Below are 23638 nucleotides of genomic sequence, written 5' to 3'. Positions count from 1 at the left end.
GGGCTGAGGTGACAGAGAAAGGCATTCATGGCAAAAAAAACAGTGTCATAAACACAGAAAATCCACATTTATTTGGGGTATAGTGTTTTTAATGCAGTGGTGACCTTGGGTTTCATTTTATTTCCTGTAAAACAAATCCAATGATAGTGTTAAGTGACAATAAAGACACACTGTAGGAACACTACAACACATGCAGTCACACCATCTGACAGAAATTAATTATTCCATAAGCTTCCAAAAGAGAGGGACTGTGAGGTAGGTGCTTCTGGCTGAAGTCTAATAAAAGATTAAAACTAGCAGAAAGGAGAACAATACAGCCATTAAGGAAAGCCACCTTCCATATTTAGGCTGAACTTCACTAGAAGTATGCTTACTATATACAGTACCCAAGCAGCCAGGCACGGATGAGGCAGCCCCTTCCAAGCAAACATTCTGCCACTGGCTTGGTAGGAAACAGGTTTTTACCTTCAAAGTCAGAGCCAGCCAAGATCCCTGGTGGGTGAATGAGGAAAGTCTTAACTTCACTTTTCTTGCATCTCAGTCTTCCTCTAATTTGAATTCAAGTGGAAGAGGGCTGCTTTTCACTTGAAATGTGTTTATTTTTCACGCTAGCTAAAATAAAAACACTTCTACAGAACTAACAGCTAATGCAGTGTACTGTTTCCCCAAGTATTCATTCTCCTTTAAACAAAGCTGACAAAAATCACTGGCTGGTCTTCCAGTTTCTGCAACTTCTTAAGAGCCTCTATACAAATAAATAGTCAACTGTTCAGCTCAAGGCTTCCCTCATGAATGGGTTCACTGTGAAGGACTTGAAAGGCACACCCTCCAGAAAGCTGTCCTACTCAGAAGAGGGCAGCTGCTGAAAGGTTTCAGTATGATAACATTTTTTACTTTTTTTTTTTTTTTAACCAGCCCTTTCACAATCCTCATAGCACTATGGACAGTAAGAGCAGGACTCCTGTCCTGTGAAATAACCAATAGTGTCATTTCAGGTTAATTAATTATTAGTATTCCCAGATTAGACAATAAGACTGGAGACCATCATGTCATATTGTTGACGTGAATGAGGCTCAGCATGCAACTACCTAACAGGGCTCCCTGGGCCTTCAGGAAGTCTCCTGAGTAGCAAGCAATACGATGAGATGAAATGGCCTTATGTTGCTCCAGGGGAGGCTTAGATTGGGAATTAGGGAAATTTCTTTACCGAAAGAGTGGTGAAGCATTGGAACAGGCTGCCCGGGGAAGCAGTGGAGTCACCATGCCTGGAGGTGTTCAAAAAATGTGTAGATGTGGTGCTTTGGGACATGGTTTAGTTGGCATGTTGGTGTTGGGCTGATGGTTGGACTTGATGATCTCATAGGTCTTTTCCAACCTCAATGATTCTGTGATTCTGTCACATGAACTCATGCATAGGACAAATACATAAATAAATGCTGGATTATTATACATCTTTATGACAATTTTGTACCCTGAACTAGACTGAAGGTCTCGAGAAGCAGACAGAAGGTACATCAGAAACCACAACTAGCAATTATATTTTTTACAAGGAGGAGTTATTTATTCCTTGCCTGGCTGTATAATCAGTCCAGAGCTTTGATGAAAAGTGTCCCATACTTTACCACAAAATGAAATTACATCATGGAAAAGAAAAATGACACTAAACATAAATAGAGTGGGGAAACTGATGTAATGTGGGACCCACATGCCACCCTCCGATCTAAGGCCACATACGTGTGGCAATGGGAAATCTTTCCCACTGAAGATCAGTAGCTTTCGGGAAAAAAAATGCAGTTTTAATTCCAGGCTCTAAGAAACAAGTAAGAACATGACAGAAGTGGTTGTCCTTGATGGAAACTTGACAAAGAAGCAAAGGATGCAAAAAAAAGCCTGGAAATATGACAAACCAGAACAAGGCAGAGGATAATGGTGACATTTCTGGCTTTAGCTAGTATTTAAGTGGCGTACAAGGGTCTTGTGCTGATACTCTGTGTAAGAACTTCATTTCCCCGAGAACAAAATCTTGCATTATTGGTATTCAGTATACCAATGCATCAATATTGATCCTCTTGACCTTAGATTCCACCAAAGCCTTGGCCAGATGCTAGGTGATATTATCCAATCACAAGCAGATTGAGATACTTTAATGTGGTAACTATTTACTCCCTTGCTGAAGCAAGGAAAAAGCCACTAACAGAGCAGACTTCTGTCATTAAGCCTGTATTATCATTATGCTGAATAGAAATCCAGACCACAAAAAAACCCAACTGCACTGAAAAATCCAGCATTCACGTCAATTCATGAGGAAGAAAACAGAAAGGAGACGGGAAATGAGCCAACAAGAACATATATAATCAGTGTACATCCACCACAGCTCTAGCATTTCTGCACAGTGGAGGATGAAGCAATCACAGACAGCATCCTAGAAAAATCTCCTTTCAATAGGATTTTCTCTGAGTTCAGAAGTATTTCTTGGGCTTAAGAAAATAAGATTTAAAAAGATTATTGAAATAGAAGAAGGAATAGTTACCTTAGTTTGTTCAGGTACTAGCAAAACTGTGGAAATAATTACAATGCCCTAAAGTTTACTGAACGATGGTATAATTCAGTATTGGAGTTTTGACTCAAACCTTCAGCTGTGAAAGGAAAGGAGAGAGGGGTGGAAATTAACATTTTTTCCTCCTCTTTTCATCAGTGGGATTTCTATTTTATGTTACCTTAAAACACAACATGAATTTTGATGCATGAGAATAGTCTGATCCATGCTTCAGACCGCTCTTTTCACTCTCTGGTCTTCAACCTGACCATTAGATTTTGACTTTGTGAAGTTAATCTTCACAAAAAAAACCCCTACCTATGTTGTCTCCTCATTTATACAGCTTGAAATTATTGCAGTACACGAACATTTGCACAGCAAACACCATTTTTCTCCCTCCCAGATTTGGCCTGAATACACATCTTTCTTTGCGTGACCACAGGACAGCTGATGTGAAGTCTTCCTCACGGCTGTCTCCCATTTTCTTCTTATCATACCGGAAGTAGCATATACCGTTTTCACTAACAGATACTCGATACCACGTGCAGGTGAGCATACAGCATCTCACGTGGGATGTTTTTTCCACACACAGTCCTATCTGCCTTATTCCAGCACTTAAGAAAAGGTATATTGGAGTGAAGTAGCGAAAATGGGATTCTTATTGATTTTCTAACCAGGCCTCAAGGATAGTACCAAGTCACAACTTGCAACCCAACAGAAGTGAGCCAGAATGAAAAAATATGTAACACCATATAAAATCTCTTTGAAGGAAGGGTACAGGGCTGCACAAATTTGAAGTACATGGCAGTAATGTATTATTTATTTCTACATAAACGATTATCAGCCATAGCTTTTTCAAGACAGTACAGATTAATTATTATTACAGATTAATCACGCTGCACACAGAAGTCCCCTTAGCAACTATGAATTGCACTGACTGAATACTCATGTGACAGCCACAGCACCTTACATCTGCTATACCTTTGCTGATTGGTAACTTAATCTGTACAAATACAAAGCAGAAGACATAGAGGACTCTTTCAGAGAAAATAAAAGGAAGTGTAGGCTTCCATTTGGAAACTTCCTTCAAGCTAGCCAGAATTAGTCAATTTGACTTTTTCCAAGTTGCAAGGGATTAAGTGGGGAAAAAAGAGAAGTGGGAAGCAAAAAATAGACTTGCATTATCACCAGTACCAAATGAAATGTCAACGGATATGAAAACAGTATCTGAATAAACCATGGTTATCCACTAACGCACACACTGACAGTAAAACATATTGATGTTTATGTGGGGTACATACATCATATACTAAGAAACACAACTGTGTGTGCTTTAGATATGAAGACAAATAAAGGTATTCACATACAACCATAAATACCCTACTTCTTATCATTTTCAAGGAAGCCAGTGGCCGAGGTCTTACAAGCAATTAAAATATTCAGTGGGGTGTTTTCAGACAAAAGTAGCAGCCAACATGAACCAAGCAACTTCCCACACACAGATGAGCACATTAATGCCTACTGAATTGGGGACTCGTTATCAAGTGTATTGTCAGGCCAGAAATTATTATGTGTGGAAAGCATCTACTTAACGTCTTCTCTGGTAAACATTAGACAAATAAGATAAGAGATGTTAGAAGAGTTGTTACTCCTAGTAACAACTGAGTCTTCCTACGCTTCTGCACTCTGTAGTTAAATGGTAGGATGTAGACAGGAGGCTAAGTTCCATACTTCTGCTTCCATCTGCCAAAAGTAACACTGCAGTCAATAAAACTCCATGGGTACCAAGCTCTCTGCAGCACAAGATTACAGTGCCAAGGTCTTCGGATGTAACAATTATCCAGTGTAAGGCATGGACAGCAAAGAATTTGGCAAAACATAGCTTCACTGCTACTACAGTAAGATGTGTGCTGCCTCTGCTTCCAACAAAGAATGAACAAATTTTTCTTACCCTTGCAACCGATGCAAAAAGGTGCAAAAGGTGTTAGAACAGATGTGTGATGGAATTATTCATTATATAATGTGGAATTCTGTGTTCAGAAACAGCTTCTGACAGCAGCACTGGACATGAGTTGTGACAATTTCAGAACACGATTTGCTCACTCCCATGAGAGCATAACAAAAGCTTTGTTTCCTCCAAAGCTTCAGTCAGCCTAGCACCCATCAGCAGTTCTACACATTAACCCATACGATCTTAGTGGCAGGAGGGAGGTGCTAGTGGTGTGATGCCACTGGAACTATGTTTCCACTCAGGAAAAGGTGAGGCCAACATCACACTGTCAGGGTTTCTGCCAGCTTTACCAATTTCTTCACAGAGCATCAGCAAGACTCAATGGTTTTGAGCCAGATATAGAATCATAGAATGGTTTGAGTTGGAAGGGATCTTAATGTCCAACTCCCCTGCCATGGGCAGGGACACCTCACACTAGTCCAGGCTGCCCAAGGCCCCATCCAACCTGGCCTTGAACACCTCCAGGGATGGGGCATCCACAACTTCCCTAGGCAACCTGTGCAAGGGCCTCACCACCATCATGGTGAAGTATTTCCTCCTTATGTCTAGTCTAAATCTTCCCCTATGTCTGGTCTAAATTTTTCCCTCTACAATTTATAGTCATTCCCCCTGGTCCTATCACTACAAGCCTTTGTAAAAAGTTCCTCCCCAGTTTTCTCGTAGCCCCTTCAGGTACTGGAAGGTCACTATAAGGTGTCCTTGGAGCCTTCTCTTCTCCAGGCTGAACAACCCCAACTCTCTCAGCCTGTCCTTGTACAGGAGGTGCTCCAGCAAGGTGGTATATTCGTGACATTTCAAGGCAAATCAAAACCACAGCAGACAGTTTAAGTTGCAAGATATTGTTTTAAATATCATGTTTGGATGCTTTGTTTGTTCTACACTTTTTTTTTTTGTTCTAAAAAACTGATTTTTTATATTTTTTTTTAAGAATCTGAGATATAGCACAACTCCTGCTCTTTGCTGCTCCTGCAGGACTCCTTGGAGAAGGTTCACTGATTTCTTCAGTGATACATTATTAGGTCTGACACTTTAATTAAAGGAGGTGTCAAAATGAACACAGAAATATCTTTTTTACATAAACTGTACATTACACTTCAGAGTCAAATATGTGTAAATTACAAAAGCAGCATCACAGCAAAAGTCATTACACAATTCATGAAGCTATGCAGCTTTCAGGACCCCACATCATCTGAACATCATCAGTTCTTCAGTTTCCAGTGCTACTGGGGATAAGATTCGGTTTCCTAACAAGAGGACAAGCACTAACATTCATAAAGAAACAAAACAGTAACATCTTGCTTTGCTTTCTACATCCAGAATTTTCCATACCTCTCCTAATTTTCCTGTGAGTTATCTTAATAAGTTCTGGATTTTGGAGGTGGGGAATGGAAGAGTGATGGAAATCATGCCGCTTGCTTCACGACTACATAGTAAAGTCACTAATGAAGTCTGAATTCTCATTTTGGCTCTGCCAACTCCCAGAGTTCTGCTCAATGCAAAGCCTGAACTAGGGAGGCCTTTGACAAATCAAACAATTAGTGCAACCCATCGCAGCAGTCTCTAAGCCCTCACCATCCACCAGGACTGTTTAAGAACCAGCAATGTTTCTTGCAGCCAGAAGAAACCAGAAGAGCTCAAGTGGGATGGTAGAGTAGGAGGTCACACATACAGGCTACTTGCCTGGCTATAATTGCATGACTCATCATTTCTCCACTGAATGATCCCATCTTCTCACTCTATCTTAAAAAACCCACCTACTTAGGCTATTCAACTGTGATTAACTGCCTATGATATGGCTAGCAGCATTTTTACAGCCAAGTAAGGAGCAGTAGTACAAATTGCCATACACAATCATGAATCAAGCTCAGTACACCACCTATTGCCTGCCTACCTGTGCCAACTGGGTACTTTTCATCACTCAGGCTTGATTCGCAAGCAAGACTTGCAGGACATATCCAGTCTGTCACATAATTGGGTCACGGCCTTGGGAAAAGCAATGGCATACACTTTTGGCTACCCCGAAACTGCATGAAGTGTACAGGTCTTGGAAAGGACAGAAGGGGAAATCGAGAGTGTCTTTTGCAATCAGAGCTCTCTTGGCTTTAGATTCACTGACTGGTATTTGTACATCAAACGCAAGAGTGAACTGCAGTAAATGAAAGCTTTTGTTTCCAACAGTGCTCACTGCTGAAACACTGCACAGTCTTGCTGCCATCCTGCCTGGCATTTCTTCAGGTTCAAACCAGTTGCCTGAATGCAGGGGTCCAAGCACATGTACAGTGTGTGGCATCCAGCTGGGCTCTGGTTTCCCACAGGACATGGCCATCAGCCACACATCTATCACTGGGGGACTCCATATCATTTGAAATGGAACTGGGCACCAATTCAGTGTAGACAATTAACTCGTATCTTCAAATATTAAGTATTTATTGATGAGCCAAATCCTACTTCCTCATCTTCAGAGGCAAAGAGAGTTGAGCATGACCTGTCCTCTACCACAAGGTACACTTGTCCTTCCAAGTATGAATGACTTCCTGAAGGAAATCGTCAGGAAGCTTCCCAGTTAAGCATCCCAGTTAAATCCTGGCTTAGCTAATTTCTAATGAATGAAGACACGGAGCAGTCAGTGCATCCCAGTGACCTTGAAAGGGAAGACAGAAGTAGTAGGGGATTCCTGAGACTAATAAAATGAGAGATCATCACAAAACCTCAAATACTATCCAAAATGTATTCCCCTTTCTCATGAAATTCTAAGTTTCCAGCCACAGACAGGCATCCCTACTCTTTTACATTTTGAACTCACATTTCCATCTCAGAGCACTGCAGATCTGCTTAACCTGATGCCTGTTCTTTCCAGCCTCACGTTCCCAGTCGCATTCCCCGTGTCAGCAGCAAATAGTTCGAGCTCTCTCAAGTCCCAAGTATCTTGCTTTCCCATCCACTGCCACGGGGCACTATCACTCTTTTCTCTGCTACCTCAGGCTGAAATTAGATGAACACAATATCAAGTGAGATTAGTATTATCAGATAATGTTGGTGCCTTGGAAATACAAGCAAAGCTAGACCTTTGGGCTGCCTCAGCTCTAGGCTCACCACCCCCTTCACCCATCCGTTCTCCAAAGACACACTAGCGATAGTCAAATACTAACTTTGGCACTGTAGTCATGTAGAGCTGAGGATAGAGATTAGCTCTCACAGCTGCCTTCCCACCTTCACAAGAACAGAGAGTCACCGGGCAGAGCAGAAAAGATCTGAAATCTATGTAGGGTCAATACATGTGCAGGAATGGCAAGAACAGGTCAAAGGAAACGCAGTGAGGACTGATGGAGGAGAGAATCCCATATGCTGGGGAAAAGGATATCTTTGCATCCTTTGAGAGATGTGAAATCTGAAGAACAGGTAGGAGTCCCACAACCAGACTGTGTTGCCTCACCCTCTCTCCCTTGATTTCTCAACCTCTTCAAAAAATATCAACAGTACTATTGATGTTTCAGGGTGTCCTTTCTGGTATCAATATCACGACATGTCCATATCATCTTGCTCATCGTCGTGCCCTAGGTCTCCAACATCAGTGTGGCCTGGAGGTCTTCTTCCCTCCACACTTCACTAAATTGTGGAGTTTAAGTCTATGCAATATTTTTATATTCCACTGCTTTATCATAGGGACAGGAGATTCAGCAACAGCCACAGTTATTTTTTTGGCTTATAATCACAACTTTCTTTCTTCTCTTTCAGCTACCTCTTCTGAAACTATTTCAAAATGCTGCTGTGATAATCTTCTCTTTCCTCTCTTGTTCTCTCTATACAACTCTAAGATTAAAATACTTCTGTCTGTGACACCTTCTCTTCAGTTTAGTATTTAGCTTTACCATGCAGGCTCTTTTATCCCACCACAGTTCCCAATGCGCCAGGAACACAAAGGAAATGTTCCCAAGGAGTGTAAAGAACAAAAAGGTGATCGCAGATTGGGTTATTCCTAAATAATCACACACTTGAATGAACAGAAGCTAGCACTCGACAAATGAGGGGGGGGGGGGGAAATGGGTACAGTGAAGTAATTATAATAAAAAACATACTTACATCTTCTCAGGAATAATGAAATACTAGGATTTTTTTCAGTTTACCTTCAAAAACGTGCTTTCTCTACATACTTTGGACCAGACAGAGGTCCAAAAGGGCTTTGGACATTTTTGACCAACATACTGAGTTCTCCTCCAGCAAATATGCCTGGGAAGAAAAAAAAGGCACGCAACTCTTGCAAGTTATCACTGCACAAACACAGGAGATTCCTCACTGAAGAACCGTATAAAGGAAACTGTCACAGAGCCAAAATATTCTCTTGTGACAGCCAAGCTTCTTGCAACTTCCCAAATAAGGCCATGACTTTAAAGAGCATGTCTTTTCAAAGCCTCATTGATTTTCATCGCCTCATGAAGAAGCACATTGTTTATGTGTCTGGGTGTGCTGATATTAAAACAGGATGAGATGGGCACAACAGTATTTTCAAAGCCTCGTTTCCAGACAGAACAAACCAAATAATCACAGGAAGCTTTTGGAAGCTGATAGGACCCCTTTGGCCACTATTTTGATCCATGCCCTGTGCAAGCTGAAACTAGAAGTTGTGAAGACGCTAACAGGGACAGCCAGCGTTTCCTAGTACTCTGGGGATAGATTTCAAGATAATTTTGAAATTCAGGCCAGTTTTCACATCATTTCTCAATACCAGTTTACCCGCTTCCAGAGAAAGGAAAAACAAAACAATACAAAACACCTATGTAATTAGATCAACTTTGCTACTTCTAGTTAATATTTATTATCCTTTTCTCTCCTGAAGCCTTTTCAATAGTTTCAACTTGGCCAATAGTTGAAAACAATCAGGTGCTTCAGTTTTGCTACTTATTTTACACTCGAAGCACAGCATTATAAAATTGGAATTTTTATTGCACAATCCTTTGAAAACAAAACAAGTCCTTCAAAAACACCCTACGCAAAAATTTGCAGGTCTCAGACATTCCACTTACCCTATCTTTGCAATTACGTGTCTGTTCCTGTAATAATCATTCAGCAAAAAACACACTCGCATAACGTGAAAGCCATGGACAGAGGAGGAAGAAAAGCCGTAAGAAAGTGGGTCAGTAGAGCTTTTGTATATTGAAAGCACAATCTATTTAGGTGATGGCTATTCAGAAGATACACGCTGTAGTACTACATAGGCACAAAGGAGAGAAAGAGCCACATCACAAGCCAGAGTCAAGGAATACGACAGCTGAACCTAAACACTGAGCAAATCAAACATGGAGGTATCTGACTTTAAGCAACTCCAGCAAGACTCATGACTTATTCTAGTCCCTGTGCTATGTAACCCAACAGAGAGTGAACTTCTAGCATGTGAATAGTGAAGCAGGGTGTCTCTTGCACAATAGGCTGGCCTGAGGAGAAATGAGTCACCGTCTTCTCCACCTTGATCACACATTCACACTCTTGCCTTTACCCTGTGAAATGCCATGCAGCCACAAACCAGGTCAAAACCTAGGTAATTCAACAGAAAACTGATGAATCTTCTTTGGCTGGATTAGCAAACTAACAAGACACCTCACAACAAAATGCTCATGAATTTCCACACAAGAAGAGCAGTGGGAAGGTCTAGAAAGAGCCAGGGTGAATAAACAGACAACCGCACTAGTTAAGGCATAACTAATAAACTGTACTGTAGGGTTTATCTACATGAGAAAACTCTAGAAAGGTAATCTGAATTAACATTTCTGTAATGAATCAAACCATATTAGATCCCTGCAGACACACTCATTATTAATTAAATCAACCCTATTTCATATTTAGTATAATTTACTTTGATGTGAATTAAGCTGAACCAAATTAAGGTCATTTGAATCAGAGAATATATACAATGGTTTAATTTAGTTTACCTAATTTATTTCACATTTACATTTTAGGTGATTTGGATTAATTTTCCTGCACAGCTTTTGTGAAGATAGCTTTAGAATAGACAGACAGCCCCTCAAAATCAACAATTTTGATACATCAATTAATTCATTACCTAGGAAAGGGGTACTAGATGCTGTGTATCCTGCTGAGGACATACTTGCAGGGTTGCTGCATGCTTACTATCCATGAAGGCTCTCCCCTGTCTCTCCATCTTTGCTGAAGTTCCTCTGGAGTCCAGAGACCTGACAGTGACTACCAGACTCTGCAAGTCTTCCTCTCTCCATCCTCCTGCATTTGCACTACCTGAACAGATGCTGACGGGTCATGAGACTTGCACATTCTGAAGGAAACTAAGACAATCTTCAAGAAAGCTGCAGCATTTGATGTGGTTATTTTTTAAATGCCAGGTCACTAACATATCTGATGGATTTTGTACTACACAGCAGTTATCAAAGTTGTTGGTTTTAATAAAATAACAAAACTTCATAAAAGCTTGCTTCCTTAGGCAGATGTGTTAACTTGTCGTGTTTATTCACAGTTTTAAGGTCTTGTTCTAATTTTACTCACCCTGCTCCAACACTTACACCACTGCATCTTCTATCAAACTCCCTTCACATTCCTTTTACGTGACTATGCTTCTTACCATTAAAGAGATTTTCTGTGTACAGAAATGTGTAGACAAATGCACTCTGTCATATTTAGGGCACTAGTCATCTAATATTTTCTGTGATGCAGGTACCATCTGTGAAGCTGAACTGCAGTTCAGACCTATCATACTTACATGGGTGTTGGGGAATCAGTGATGGAAATTGATATTAGATTATAATCCCACTGCATTCAAATAGAAGACAAGGACTTTAGCAAGGTCAGGCTTAACCATTGCTGTAATACCTAAGCATACCTCTAAAATGTTTGTTCTTGGAACCTTTGCTGTGTTGTTTGTTTTGCACTATCCATTCAGGATTATCATCTTTTATGGGTCACAAAAGGTGTCCAGACCTCCAAAGCAAAAGTATGATGAACAGACCCTGATGGCAATAACAGATGACAGCTGGTATCAGCACGCAAGTAATGTCTGCAGTAACAGACTTTGACCAAAGTGACAAAGAGATCAAAGACTGGAGACCAGTGTCAAGAACAAGGGGCTATAGAAGACATTCCTGAGTACAGAAGAAAGACTATTGTTTTAACAATTTAGCCTGGATATCCTTAGCGAACTACTAGATTAATCAGACTGTGCAGTGATTGCAAATTTGAGCTCCTGGAAGCATGAAGTCACCACTGAGAGGAGGGTCGGACAGGGAGCATCATTTCCACTTGGGCTGCCCCAATACGCCCTCGCCTCATCACAGCTTTCCCTCCTATCTCCCATAGCACTACTGGTGTGATGCTGACAGACATTTACATGCTTCATAGTGAACCGGTTCAGGGGAAGCAGCCAGCTGAAAACAAGCTTTCAGACTGGGAGCACTGACTAAATCAGACCTGCACCAGTACTGATTCCAGAGCCTCCACCACACTCAGGACAGTGGTGACAGCTAAATGCATGATGTGAGGCATTTGCCCTGCACACCTCTGAACAAGCTTGAGAGCTTGACAGATGTCCTTCTGTGCATTTATTGCTCTTACAAGCTCATTTCCATCTTCCCTTGTTTGCTGCCTGGCTCAGTCTCCCCTCTGCTATTTCTGAAACATGCTTATATTTAATACCATGAAATTTTAAAATAGTATACTGGCTCAGGTTTTTGAGATCCTGCAAAGGGCTGCAGTCATGCAGTTCCAGCACTATTTTTGTTTAGGAGGACAGGACAGAAGAGACAAGCAGGTCCTTGCAGCTCATCCTTGGGCAATATCCAGCTGAGGGAGCAACCTCTGAGGTCAACAAAACAGGCCTAGCGGCACCCCTCCCACCACACACACACTCCTCAGTTATGCTAAACATCTTACCCATCTTTCCATTCGCTCCTCATTTATATTTTTACTTGTAAACCCTGAAAAGATTAGCCTCACCTGCCTCACTGGGAAGGCTCCACCAGCCCAAACCCTCTCCACTGCTTCTCAGCAAACCTGCTCCTTGTACCACCCAAACGCTTCCTCTGTTCCCCCAAGTGCAGGGGTTGTTTCTGACTTACTGCCTTGTTTACAGTTAATAATTGTTCATTTGGGGAGAGGGAAATAATTTAAACGAGAGATGCTTATCTTCCTATTTGTCTATGTCCAAAGTGAGGACTTCCATACAGAGGACAGGAACAGGGTAGTTTTTGGCTCCCTTCCTAACAGCTGCAAAGCTGCGCCCAGAAAAGAAGCGAGCCCTGGCTGCCCTATCAGACCCCAATCCTGTCAATACTTGCGTATGTACTTAAATTTATTACGGTCAGTGGTCTTATCACAACGGTCATTAGGTTCACAAACATCAAGGATGCTGTTCCCAGTAATAAGGTCAGGAATGCGTACAAGTCTTTTCAAGATTGGGACCTTAATGCCATAGCATCAGATAGCTTTTCTCCTGCCTCCAGCAGAAGATGTGGGCAGCTGAAATTCCTGAGGATGGAGAGGGATGGCTATCACCAGGCTGACTTGCAGGTAGAGCAAGGCACTGCTCTGCACTGATACTGGATGTGCGATGAGCTAGACAGCCCTAGGGGTCACCAATCACTACAGCAATCTTGGTGGCAGTTGCATGTAATTCATACGCTGTGAGCTAGCATTTGACAGCTCAATGCCAACCAAAACAAATAACTACAAAGCCAAGAGCCAGCAGGTCAGGCTCTAGGAGGATCCATCACAATGCTAGGCTACCAGTGGAGGTGCAGGGAGGACCCAGTGCAGCACTGGGCCACCAGTGGAGTCAGTGAGTTATGCATCACTTTTGTAGCAGCTGACAAAGTAACACTTCAGTGAACTCCTCTAATGGAAAACACTGCACGTGCGGAAGCAAAATGAAGGGACATAACTCCTCATTCCTCCTACTCACAGATAGTTCTTACTACCAGACAACTGAAACAGATATAGGGCATTTTATTAAGTACACAGGTAAAATGAATATGTAAGTCCACGTTCTCTCTCTTCCACTTATCTGAATAGTCAAAGAAATTAACTGCCTGAGAATAGCAAGGCTGCTTTATTTGGATGATTCAAACCTTTACTTCCCAATGTAGCAGCTGTGGGATCAAAATTTGACTTAGATTCACTTAGATGATGTATTCAGTTATTTAATAGAAAGATAAGCATGCAAATGTATTGCAGCACTCAACACTAATTCATGACAGTCAGAATATTAAAGTTACCTCATTCTGTCAAAATATGCTAGTCCAGTATTCCTCTCACTCTACATCACAAATCCTCTTCAAAAAGGAATTCACAGATTATTTCAAATCCCAGTACTGTTTGGCAGGCAGGAACAAGAAGTGACAGACAAAACAGAGTCATTTAATAAAATTATTATTTTATTATCAAAAAACATTTTAACTGGATAATAAGAGCAGTAAGGAGCTAATGGGCATAGGTACGTAGATACAAAATGCATGAAAGTATGTTCATATGTGAATTATTTTTACTTCTTCATTTCTGATTTTTAAAGGTTTTTGTAGGCATGTTTGAACTCTCTTTTGATGTTCTCTGGACAACAAATCACAAATTAAGTAGCAATGGTCTATGCTGAAGGCATATTCCTGCTCATCCAGCACACATGTAACAGACTTATTTCCAAATAGAGCTTTCTCACTTGAATTTACTTATTTAAACTAATTTTTACTATGAGCATTCAACAGTCCTGGTTGTGCTTAGCTGTTCCTGCTTCATGCAAACATACATCCATGGAACATCACTGCAGCCAACCTCCTGATCTAGGTACAGCTACAGAAATAAAAAAGATACAGCATGCAATTAAAGGGGTTATGGTGACCACTTCTTGCTAATACCATTTCAGTGTATTTTCTAGATTTCCTTATTACTGAGGGGGTAGCTTACTGACAAGGCATAAAGGAAGGAAGCACAGGAAGGAAACAATGCATGTGTTGACTAAGAACAAGCAGCAGCAAATGATGGGAAAGGGAAAGGAAGAAAGAAGAGGAAGGAATGAATGGAGAGCAAAACACCAGGAACTTCACTATGATGCTTAGTATAAATATGCTTGTCATTCTAAGAAATGGTTTTTGAACATGAGACCCATTCTAGCAAAGCAAGGACTTCAATAGGACCAAACTTAAGCATATCCTTAAATCCTGTGCTAGACTGAGACCTAGTTACTTAATCATCTTAATTCCCTTTCAGGTAAGTTTTGTCATGCTCCAGCAGATAAAGAATTGAAGCCAAAAAGGTTAGGAGATTTAGCAGCAGCAGACCAGCTGAGGAAGCACAATGTGTTTGCACCCTGGAGCTTACCATAAGGACTGGGCCTGAACAGCCTTACTTTAAAGTAAGATTCAAACTGCTACGTCTTCCTTGCTGGAGCATCTATCCATGCCTGTACCCATGGCATGCTTCAATTCACGGTACTACATTAAGCCAAGTTGCTCTACAGAGCTCACTTGGTTGTTTTTTTTCCATAAATCTCAGAAAAACATGTCTATCCATCCTGACACCTATTTGTAGCTGAAGACAGACAGAAGAAAAGATCTCAAGTTGCAGGAATGACACCTACTGCCTGAGAAATGAATTGCTCACCTAGATGTGATCTGCATTCAACAGTGAGGGGCTTCCAGCAAATAAAACAGCACATGGAAATGAGTTGGCAATGAGCTCCTGCAACCCAGAAGGCCAACTGTATCCTGGGCTGCATCATAGGAAGCACGGTCAGCAGGTTAAGGGAAGTGATTCTCCTCCTCTACTTTGCTCTTGTGAGACCCACCTGGAGTACTGCATCCAGTCTCAGGGCAAACTCAGAGGAAAAAAAAACACCTCCATCATGAACGCAGGTGAAAAATACCTTTTTTTGGACAGGGAACACAGTTAGTAATAAGAAACTACTCATCCATACCACCAGATTGTACTGCAAGCACCAGGAAGCCTGAGTTGGAAAATCTGTGGTAGATAAGAGGAAGAAAAGGAGTTGCATCTCAATAAAAGACGAATTATAATTTGTAGTAACAGCGTTCCCCGGAGAAATAGTTTCATGAGCATTTCTGGTAGTACCAAGAAGCACTACCTCAGCCTTTCAGCCTCCTGTTTACTCCTACCCTACATACACACCCTGTGTATGGGAAGTCTGAATTTTCTTTTATTCTTTCATTTCTTCTGTTATTTAAATACCTCGTGAGTGGCTTTAAAATGGAGGGGGGGGAAGATTTAAATTAGACTTGAGGAAGAAATTCTTTACAACGAGAGTGGTGAGGCACTGGCACAGGTTGCCCAGGGAAGCTGTGGCTGCCCTATCCCTGGAGGTGTTCGAGGACAGGTTGGATGGGGCCTTGGGCACCCTGGTCTAGTGGGAGTTGTCCCTGCCCATGGCAGAGGGGTTGGAACTGGATGATCTTTAAGGTCCCTTCCAACATAACCATTCTATGGTTCTCTGACCCGGTTCACCCTACCAAACCACAAGCAGCTAAGTTGGCACAGCTAAGAGGAGCAGGAATGAGAACTCAGAAGAAACATACAAATTAACACTGAACTTGGATGAAATGTAAGGCTTGAATGCCTACATCAAGAAGAAAAATCAAAAGTTTCTGGTCCCCACATGTCCCTCCTACTCCAGGATTGTAAAATATACAGTAAAATGTAATGTCTCACTAGTTGTTGTGATGTTAGAGAATGGCACTTTGGATAGTGAGAAATGTGAAGGATGTTTCCAGGCACAATTTTTTGGTAAGTACTTTTGCCCAGTCTGTCTCCTCTGACTAATTAAAATAGATACTCTTAACGCTTTTATAACTCTCAAGTGAAAAATAGTTTTGAAAGACTGTCAATACCACTCTGTTTGCTCAATGCAAAAATGCAAATTCTGATGCGAAGAAACATTCTGCAGTGCTAAATACCCAAAAAATAAAAAAGGAAAAAAGACCAAATTTAAACCGCTTTTAATTTCACACAGTCACAATCCAGACTGAAACACACTTTGAGAGCTACCGGGTGATGTGTGCACCCACCCGTGAACACAGAGCCATCACTGAGAGAAGGTGCTGGATGAACCATCAGGTCACTCCGCTTCCTACAGTGTGGGCTAGAAACACTGAGTCTTTGCTATCCCAGGTACTGAGAAACAGCCTGTCCTTACCCTGCAAAGCTCCCCGTGGGCTAATTAGCCAGGAGCAAGGTAGATTAAACCAAGCAAGGCTGTGTGCTGCCATCATTTACACCCCTGGGGCTTCATGGCAGCCTGTCTGGAGGCGTCATGTCTTCTCCCTGGGCTGTGTTACAGTGTATTCCTGCAGGGATGGGGGCTTTACTGGTGTAGGGTTCAAATTCGTCTTGGTGGAAGCTCTAAGCTGTAGCAGAGCGGTTTCTGGTTGCTTCCCCTCATTATGGTGCATTAGATCAAAAAGCAGATGAAATTGAAGTCTTGGGTAGGTGACTGTGGATGAAATCTGCCTAAGGGCAAGCAATGGGGTGAGATGAAGAAAAGGTGGCAGAGCTATTCCACCTCTCCTCCATGCTCCTGAGAAACTGAACCAAGGCACAGGGCTGAGAAAGAAAAAGTGAGGGAAGCACTGCAGATCCCTAGTGTTCTGAAATGGCTGTGAAGTAAACAGAAAATGTTTCCTGAAACCCCCATCTTCTTGTAGGAGCAATAGCAAGGTACAGTGGAGCAGTTTTTACTGCTTATGTCCTGCCAAGAAAGATAATATTGAAAAATCAGCTAATATTTTCTTTAAACAGAAAGTGGATGAGATGATAGCAAGATTCAGATTCAGCCAAGAAACCTGAAATGTCTACAGGTAATCTATAACTCATTCAATTTATTTTATTGTAATTCTGTAATTATTAGGACTGAATATTAGTCAGGATTTGGTTTATTTTGGCAGCAGCTTTACAAATAACTTCTAAGGAAGTTCAGTATTGTTCATCCTACACAGTGTCCATAACTGAGAGAAACTATGATGGATAGAAAGAAAAAAAAGGAAAGAAATCACAAAAGCGTGTGATATACTTCTAGCAGAGCTGCTCTCCATTAGCACGTCTGTTGTTTAACACAGTCTGAGCGATCTGGAGAAGGCTAGAAGTGAAATACTATAATAAATATGATACTGAGTTAAACAGAGCTGCACTCTCTCACTTGAAAGATTACCTTCAGCCTTAATTATACCATTATGAAACAAAAGGTTTCAAGAAAGAGGGATACACAAAAAGATGTCCAGAATTTATATTTTTCCTTAGAGAGGGGAAAACAAGTTTAGTTTTAAGCATACAGAATAACAACTAGTATGAAAGAGGTGCAGCTGGCCTGCCTGCTCACATGTCCTTACAGTAAGGGTTCATTCATGTAAGCTCATCATTGCTCAGTTCCCGATAAGCCACTGCCCTGGCATGGCCATAGCCAGCGTGGCACAACCTTCAGCAGAGGTAGAACATTTGCTGACAAAGGAGTTTGTCTGCAGCTAGAGCTAAACTGCCCCTCTAAAGATCTAAGCTGAGCTAACAATAGCAATTTTCTGTCAGCAGCATAGTATCCACACTTGGGATTTTGCTGACGAAACCAGGATAGCCAAAGGACTGGGTGTTTCTCATTGAGTGGCACTGGCAGAATTGCGTAGCACAGATTCAGCTCAAAAGGCTGCAAACCTAAAGGTATCCAAGGTATGACTGCAGAACCGGGATGACAACTCCCAACCACCCCCAGAAGCTCCCAGCCACACACGCCACGACACGAAGGCACAGAGCAGGAGTCAGAACATGGGAGGGCAGAATTTCCAAATTAAAAAAAAAAAAATTAGCTAAACTGCAAGCGTATTGCTGTTGAGCTAACTCAGAAATCAATTACTAAGAGACAAGGTTATTACATAAAACTTTACAGACAACCTGGTTTTATTATCCATCTCAGGGGATGCTTCTATTTTCCTGCAGGAGACAAGTACACTGAGCTACACAGGCTACTCATCCAGTGAGATCAGTAACCTCAGTTCTGACAAAGTTAGAGAAAACATGCTGCTTGTATTTATAATTTGTTACAGATGCAAACAGAAAGAAACAGTAAAGAAAAAGAAAACTTAGAATATAACACTGCATACATACAGCTCCAGTCAGCCTCCAAACTAAAAGCATTGGCAAAATAGAATAGAATAGAAAATATGGAAGACAATGAAACGCTCAATACATCGTGTTTATTGGAACAAATGTAAAGACTTCACTTGCTTATGTCTGAAAACAAAAGGTTTAAGAAGAATGATGTCTATAAGCTTCCTGTTATTAAAACAGGTTTACACTATGAATACTCAGTTCTCTTTTTCTCGAGGTGTTGCTCCATCCCTTTGAATTAGGGCTAAATACAACAGCTTTTTAGGATTTCCAGTTGGCAGCTACACAGAAATGTCAGAATTAAAAGGCTGACTTTAGCTAGAGAACTCTACAAATACCGAGGTACCAAGGAACACCATTTCCCCCAGTAACTTCTGTACTGATTACCTAGGATTGGATTAAAGAATGTGTTATCACAGAAGAGTAAGGAGGTATAGTTTTAATCTGAATAATCCTGTTTAGAGGTTTTTCCTATCTCTGGACATTCACTGTATGTTCTGCTTAGAAAAAATAGAGTGCTTAAAGTGGGAGGCTTTTCCCTACATCAGTGCCTCAGGGCTGTGGCATGGAAAGCCAACTTACACTCACCACAGTCGTGGCAAGAGAGAGACAGTGATGATTTTTTCAGGGATACACCCAAAATGCTATAAATGGTTTTTATTTTTAAGAACAGAGATCGCTGAAACACAGATGCCTTATAAATGACATGGATGACTAAGAAATGTAAGATTACATCTCTGATGACAGAATGTAAAAATCTTATTTAACTCTACAGCAATATTCATAGATATTTTCCCAAATATAAGCTAACTGTGTAACTTCCAAGAATAAACAAATATCTGCTGTAGATCAACCTCAACATTTGTTGTACTAAAGCAATGTTTTTATATACTAAGAAGTAATAACACTCCTGCATTTTAGCATTTTCCACTCAGGGATCCTAGTCCACTTCTGAGACAGAGCATCTATTATAATCTGTTTCATTACTAAGACTGTGGTACACCCACTATACACACATTTTATACCTTTGAAGCGAAGACATAAAGAAATTATCAAAAAACGGAAACAATCATGTAAATGTAATTGTGCAAAGAATAGTACTGTAATCTATTCACCACAAAAAGCCATATAAATAAAACACGCATAGCTAAGCAATGTTGTAAGAAAGTCTTTATTAAATGATTGTATAGCTTGCCAGGGTCTTTTGGAATTATAGAGCCTATTAAACAAGAATAGCTACTGAAAAAGGTTTTAGCTGATTTGCAGACGTATGTTTACTGACAAGTGCAACCTATTCAGTAATGTCTGTGTAACTGAAGGAAAAAAATCAGTAACAGAAGCCTTTAAAAACAGGAAATCATTCAGAAAAAAAAAAACAAAACACCACCTACATTGAAGTGTGACATTGGTATTAATAAGAAAAGATTATTTTAATTGTGACAGACCTCCAGAAGCCAAGCATCATACGGGGAAATAGGAAAGGCCAGCTGTACGAAGAAGTGCCAGCAGCACACACAGACCAACTTCAGGTGCCAGCTCCCCAGCCTACACCAACCGCAGCCTGGCCTTAGGTGTCCAACCTAGAGAAGTACTCCATCCATCATCATCAAAAATGACGATCTGGGGAAGTTCCAAAGCCCCTCCTGGAGTTAAATTGCTTTTTCTTTCCAAAATGCCCTGTAGCACCAACACCTCCTCCACGAGTGCCCTAGCTCTCACAGCGGGATTACTTTGGGTGCCTCATGGTACCCTAATTCAACATCTGTCTTTGTGGGTCTCTCCTGCTACCTCTTCCAACAAAAAGCACAACCATCAACTTCACAAGTTCAAATGAAGAAGGGCACCTCCAGTGGGAAAAAAAAATCAAAATTGTTGCAGTCTTCCAACTAGCCCCATGGTGCCTCCTTGGGCGTTAAAGATGTGCTTATCAGTCAAAAAGTCACTTTTCCTCCTTCATGGAGGAAGAGCTCTTCCCAACAGGGCTACTAACTGAACACGAGGCAGCAAGGCCAAACTTCACTGCCATCTGTTGTGTTTGTTGACTTCTCTGAGCAGCACTGTGATCAGACCAGGTGAGACTGATGCAGATACACCTTTCGTGTGGAGCAAGAGGGGTTTGGGCCACCCGCTGTGTGACACTACAGGCTCCTGTGCTTTTGACCCTCCCCAATAACACAATTTTAAGCAAGTGAAGAAAGCAAATGGTAATAGAAATGACTAAAAACACTGATGCAGCTCCACGCCTTCGGCACACATGAGAGTATAAGGAGTAACTGTAAATGCAGATGAAGGTTTTTAGATTTCCACCGTAATTCCTAGGAAAAATGCCAACCTTGCAATTCAGGAATAAGGTACCTGGCTTCAAATTATTTCCATTTTTAAGGTTTCCCAAAGCAGTTTTACTTTGCTAAAGATAATAATTAAGTAGAAAGAATTATTACTATTAGACGATGAATCAGAGGCTGGGTTGCTCCGAGATACTGGCAGCTCAAGAGAACTCTTGAATAAATGAGAAAAGAGAGGTGTGGAAGAGTATGAAATAAACCAAAACAAATAACGTCTTCCTTCCTTCCTCCCTTCAGGCACTTCTCTGGCTGCAGGAAATCTGTGGGGCTGGGTTTTTTTTTTTTTAGCTTTTCCCTAGTCACAATAGACAAACTGATCTCGGGAAAACTGCAACTCGGAGCACTCCCTGCCTGAGGAGGATACCCGGCGCGACCTGGAGGTGGATGCTCGGGAGAAACCACCCCTCCCCTCCTCCCGAGAACCCCTCTCGTCCTTCTCCTGCCCGAGGACTTTGTCCGAGCTCCCCTCGCCGCTCCCCGCGGGATTCCCGCACCGCAGCATCGCGTCCAGAGCGCTGACAGCCTTTTGTAACCGCCGAGATCATCTGTCAGATGGATTTAGAGGCAGGAGAACACGCCAAAAATGTCACCACCCACTCGCATTATCCATCCGCTGAACGACTAGGAAGCGACGCGTTGCTTAACCTCCCTTCCACCCGCGCCGGGGCGGGGGGGACGGGACCGCGAGTACCCCCGCATCCCGCTCGGCGCTGCGCATCCCCCGCCCCGCAGCGCCGTGCCCCGCAGCCCCTCTCGCTGAGCATCCCCCGCGTCCCCCGCACTCACCTCATCCTCCCGGGGGGCTCGGGCGGCGGCACCGCCCCGCTGGCAGCGCCGGTCCCCGCGGCGCTACCCGGGCAGCCCCTCCGCCGGCCCGGCCATGTTGCCGGCTCCCGCCCGGCTGCGCTGCGTGTGTCTGTGTGTGTGGGCAGGACAAAGCGCCGCTGCCGCCCGCCCCGCTCCGCTCCCACGCGTGCCGGGGCCGCTCCGCCCCGCGCCGCCTCCGCCGGGGGGTGACGGGGGAGCCTCGCCCGGGCCTGCCCGGCCCTGCCCGGTGTCCCCCCGCCGCAGGTGAGGCGGGCGGGGCCGGGGAGGGCGGCTCTGGGCGCGAAGCCTTCCCGGCTGGAGCGGGAGCAAAGCCGCCGCTGCCGCCCCCTCCTGTGGCGGGCGCCGCAGGGGGCCCGGGGACCGGCGTGAGGGTTTGGGTGGCGGCGAGGGCAGGGGTTGTATTGCCAGTCAGCATCGCGGGGAAGCTGCGTGTCCTTCACCCTTCCCGCTTGCTTCATTTGAGCTCTCTCATCCTGCTTCGCGCCCACCTTCCCCACCCGGCTGCCTCCCAGCCCTGCTGCTTCTCCCCATTCAACACTTTTCCCCACTCTGCATTCCAGTCCCATCCCTGGACCTCTGCTCTTCCAGTCATAGAATCACAGAATCATAGAATCACTGGGTTGGAAAAGACCTCTTGGATCATCGAGTCCAACCATTCCTATCTGCCACTAAGCCATGTCCCTGAGCACCTCGTCTACCCATCTTTTAAATACCTCCAGGGATGGTGACTCCTCCACCTCCCTGGGCAGCCTCTGCCAGTGCCCCATGACCTTTTCTGTGAAAACTTTTCTTCTGATGTCCAGCCTGAACCTCCCCTGGTGCAGCTTGAGGCCATTCCCTTGTCCTGTCCCCTATCACTTGGGAGAAGAGGCCAGCTCCCTCCTCTACAACCTCCTTTCAGGTAGTTGTAGAGAGCAATAAGGTCTCCCCTCAGCCTCCTCTTCTCAAGGCTAAACAACCCCAGTTCCCTCAGTCGCTCCTCATAAGACTTGTACTCCAGCCCCTTCACCAGCTTCATTGCTCTTTTCTGGACATGCTCCATCTCCCTTGTGCAGCTCAAACCACAGTGATGATCTCTCCTACTTGGGAACAACTTCTTTGCAGGTCCAGAGCCTGGAGCTTCCTCTGCTTCCTCCACATCTCTTTGTCTCTTCCCATGCACCACCCACTAGAAAAAGATGATACTGGAAGTGGTATTGCTTGGATCCGTCACAATAAAGCATCAAATACTGCTGTTGTTTCACAGGTCTTTCATACCTGTGGCACCATAACTTGAGCAGCAGTTCTCAAGAGTAAAGGCTCTTCAAACTGACAGTCTGTGGGTCTGTTCCCCACAAATCTCTCTCAGTTCCACATCATCCAATTTGGATGCAAAAAAACCCACCCCAAAAGTATGTAATCCCACAGCAAGCAGTGGGTTTCCAGGCAGCTAGAATATGTGTGCACACTGTGTCTGGAACAGGATTGGTTTCCGGCCCTTTCCCTCCCTCCCTCTGTGCAGGAGGGATGGAACAAAGCAGGAGGGGTGATTTCTAATATAAATACATCACATTTTCATTTCTGTTTCTCTGAAAAGGTAAGGCTTTCCTCTATTCAGGTCAATACAGCACTTATTTTTACTGCAATAGCAGCCTATGCCACTAGAGTAAGTGTTAGAAAAATCAGGCCCATAGATTTGATACCCTAGAGACGTGTTTCACCATTGGCTTGTCAAGCCTTGCTGCTCCCTACTGCAGCTCAATACTAAATACAAATACACTACAACAACAATATGACAGCAACAAACCCCATTGTAGTAATAAAGTT

At 42.9% G+C, this 23638-nt stretch overlaps 1 protein-coding gene across 3 annotated transcripts in view; it reads right to left on the bottom strand.

Annotated features, from left to right (window-relative positions):
- Positions 1–22406, bottom strand: part of EVL (Enah/Vasp-like) — a 155383-nt gene extending 132977 nt beyond the window's left edge. For all 3 annotated transcript variants that reach the window (XM_054068196.1, XM_054068197.1, XM_054068195.1), the window contains exon 1: positions 21791–22406. In XM_054068196.1, coding sequence (XP_053924171.1) covers positions 21791–22398 — 608 coding nt within the window. In that variant the 5' untranslated portion in view covers positions 22399–22406. The remainder of the gene's footprint in view (positions 1–21790) is intronic.
- Between the last annotated feature and the right edge of the window lie 1232 nt (positions 22407–23638).

Source organism: Cuculus canorus, chromosome 5 (assembly GCF_017976375.1).
Source record: "Cuculus canorus isolate bCucCan1 chromosome 5, bCucCan1.pri, whole genome shotgun sequence".
In the NCBI taxonomy this organism is placed as follows: Eukaryota; Metazoa; Chordata; class Aves; order Cuculiformes; family Cuculidae; genus Cuculus; species Cuculus canorus.
This window is presented reverse-complemented; position numbering and strand designations above follow the sequence as displayed.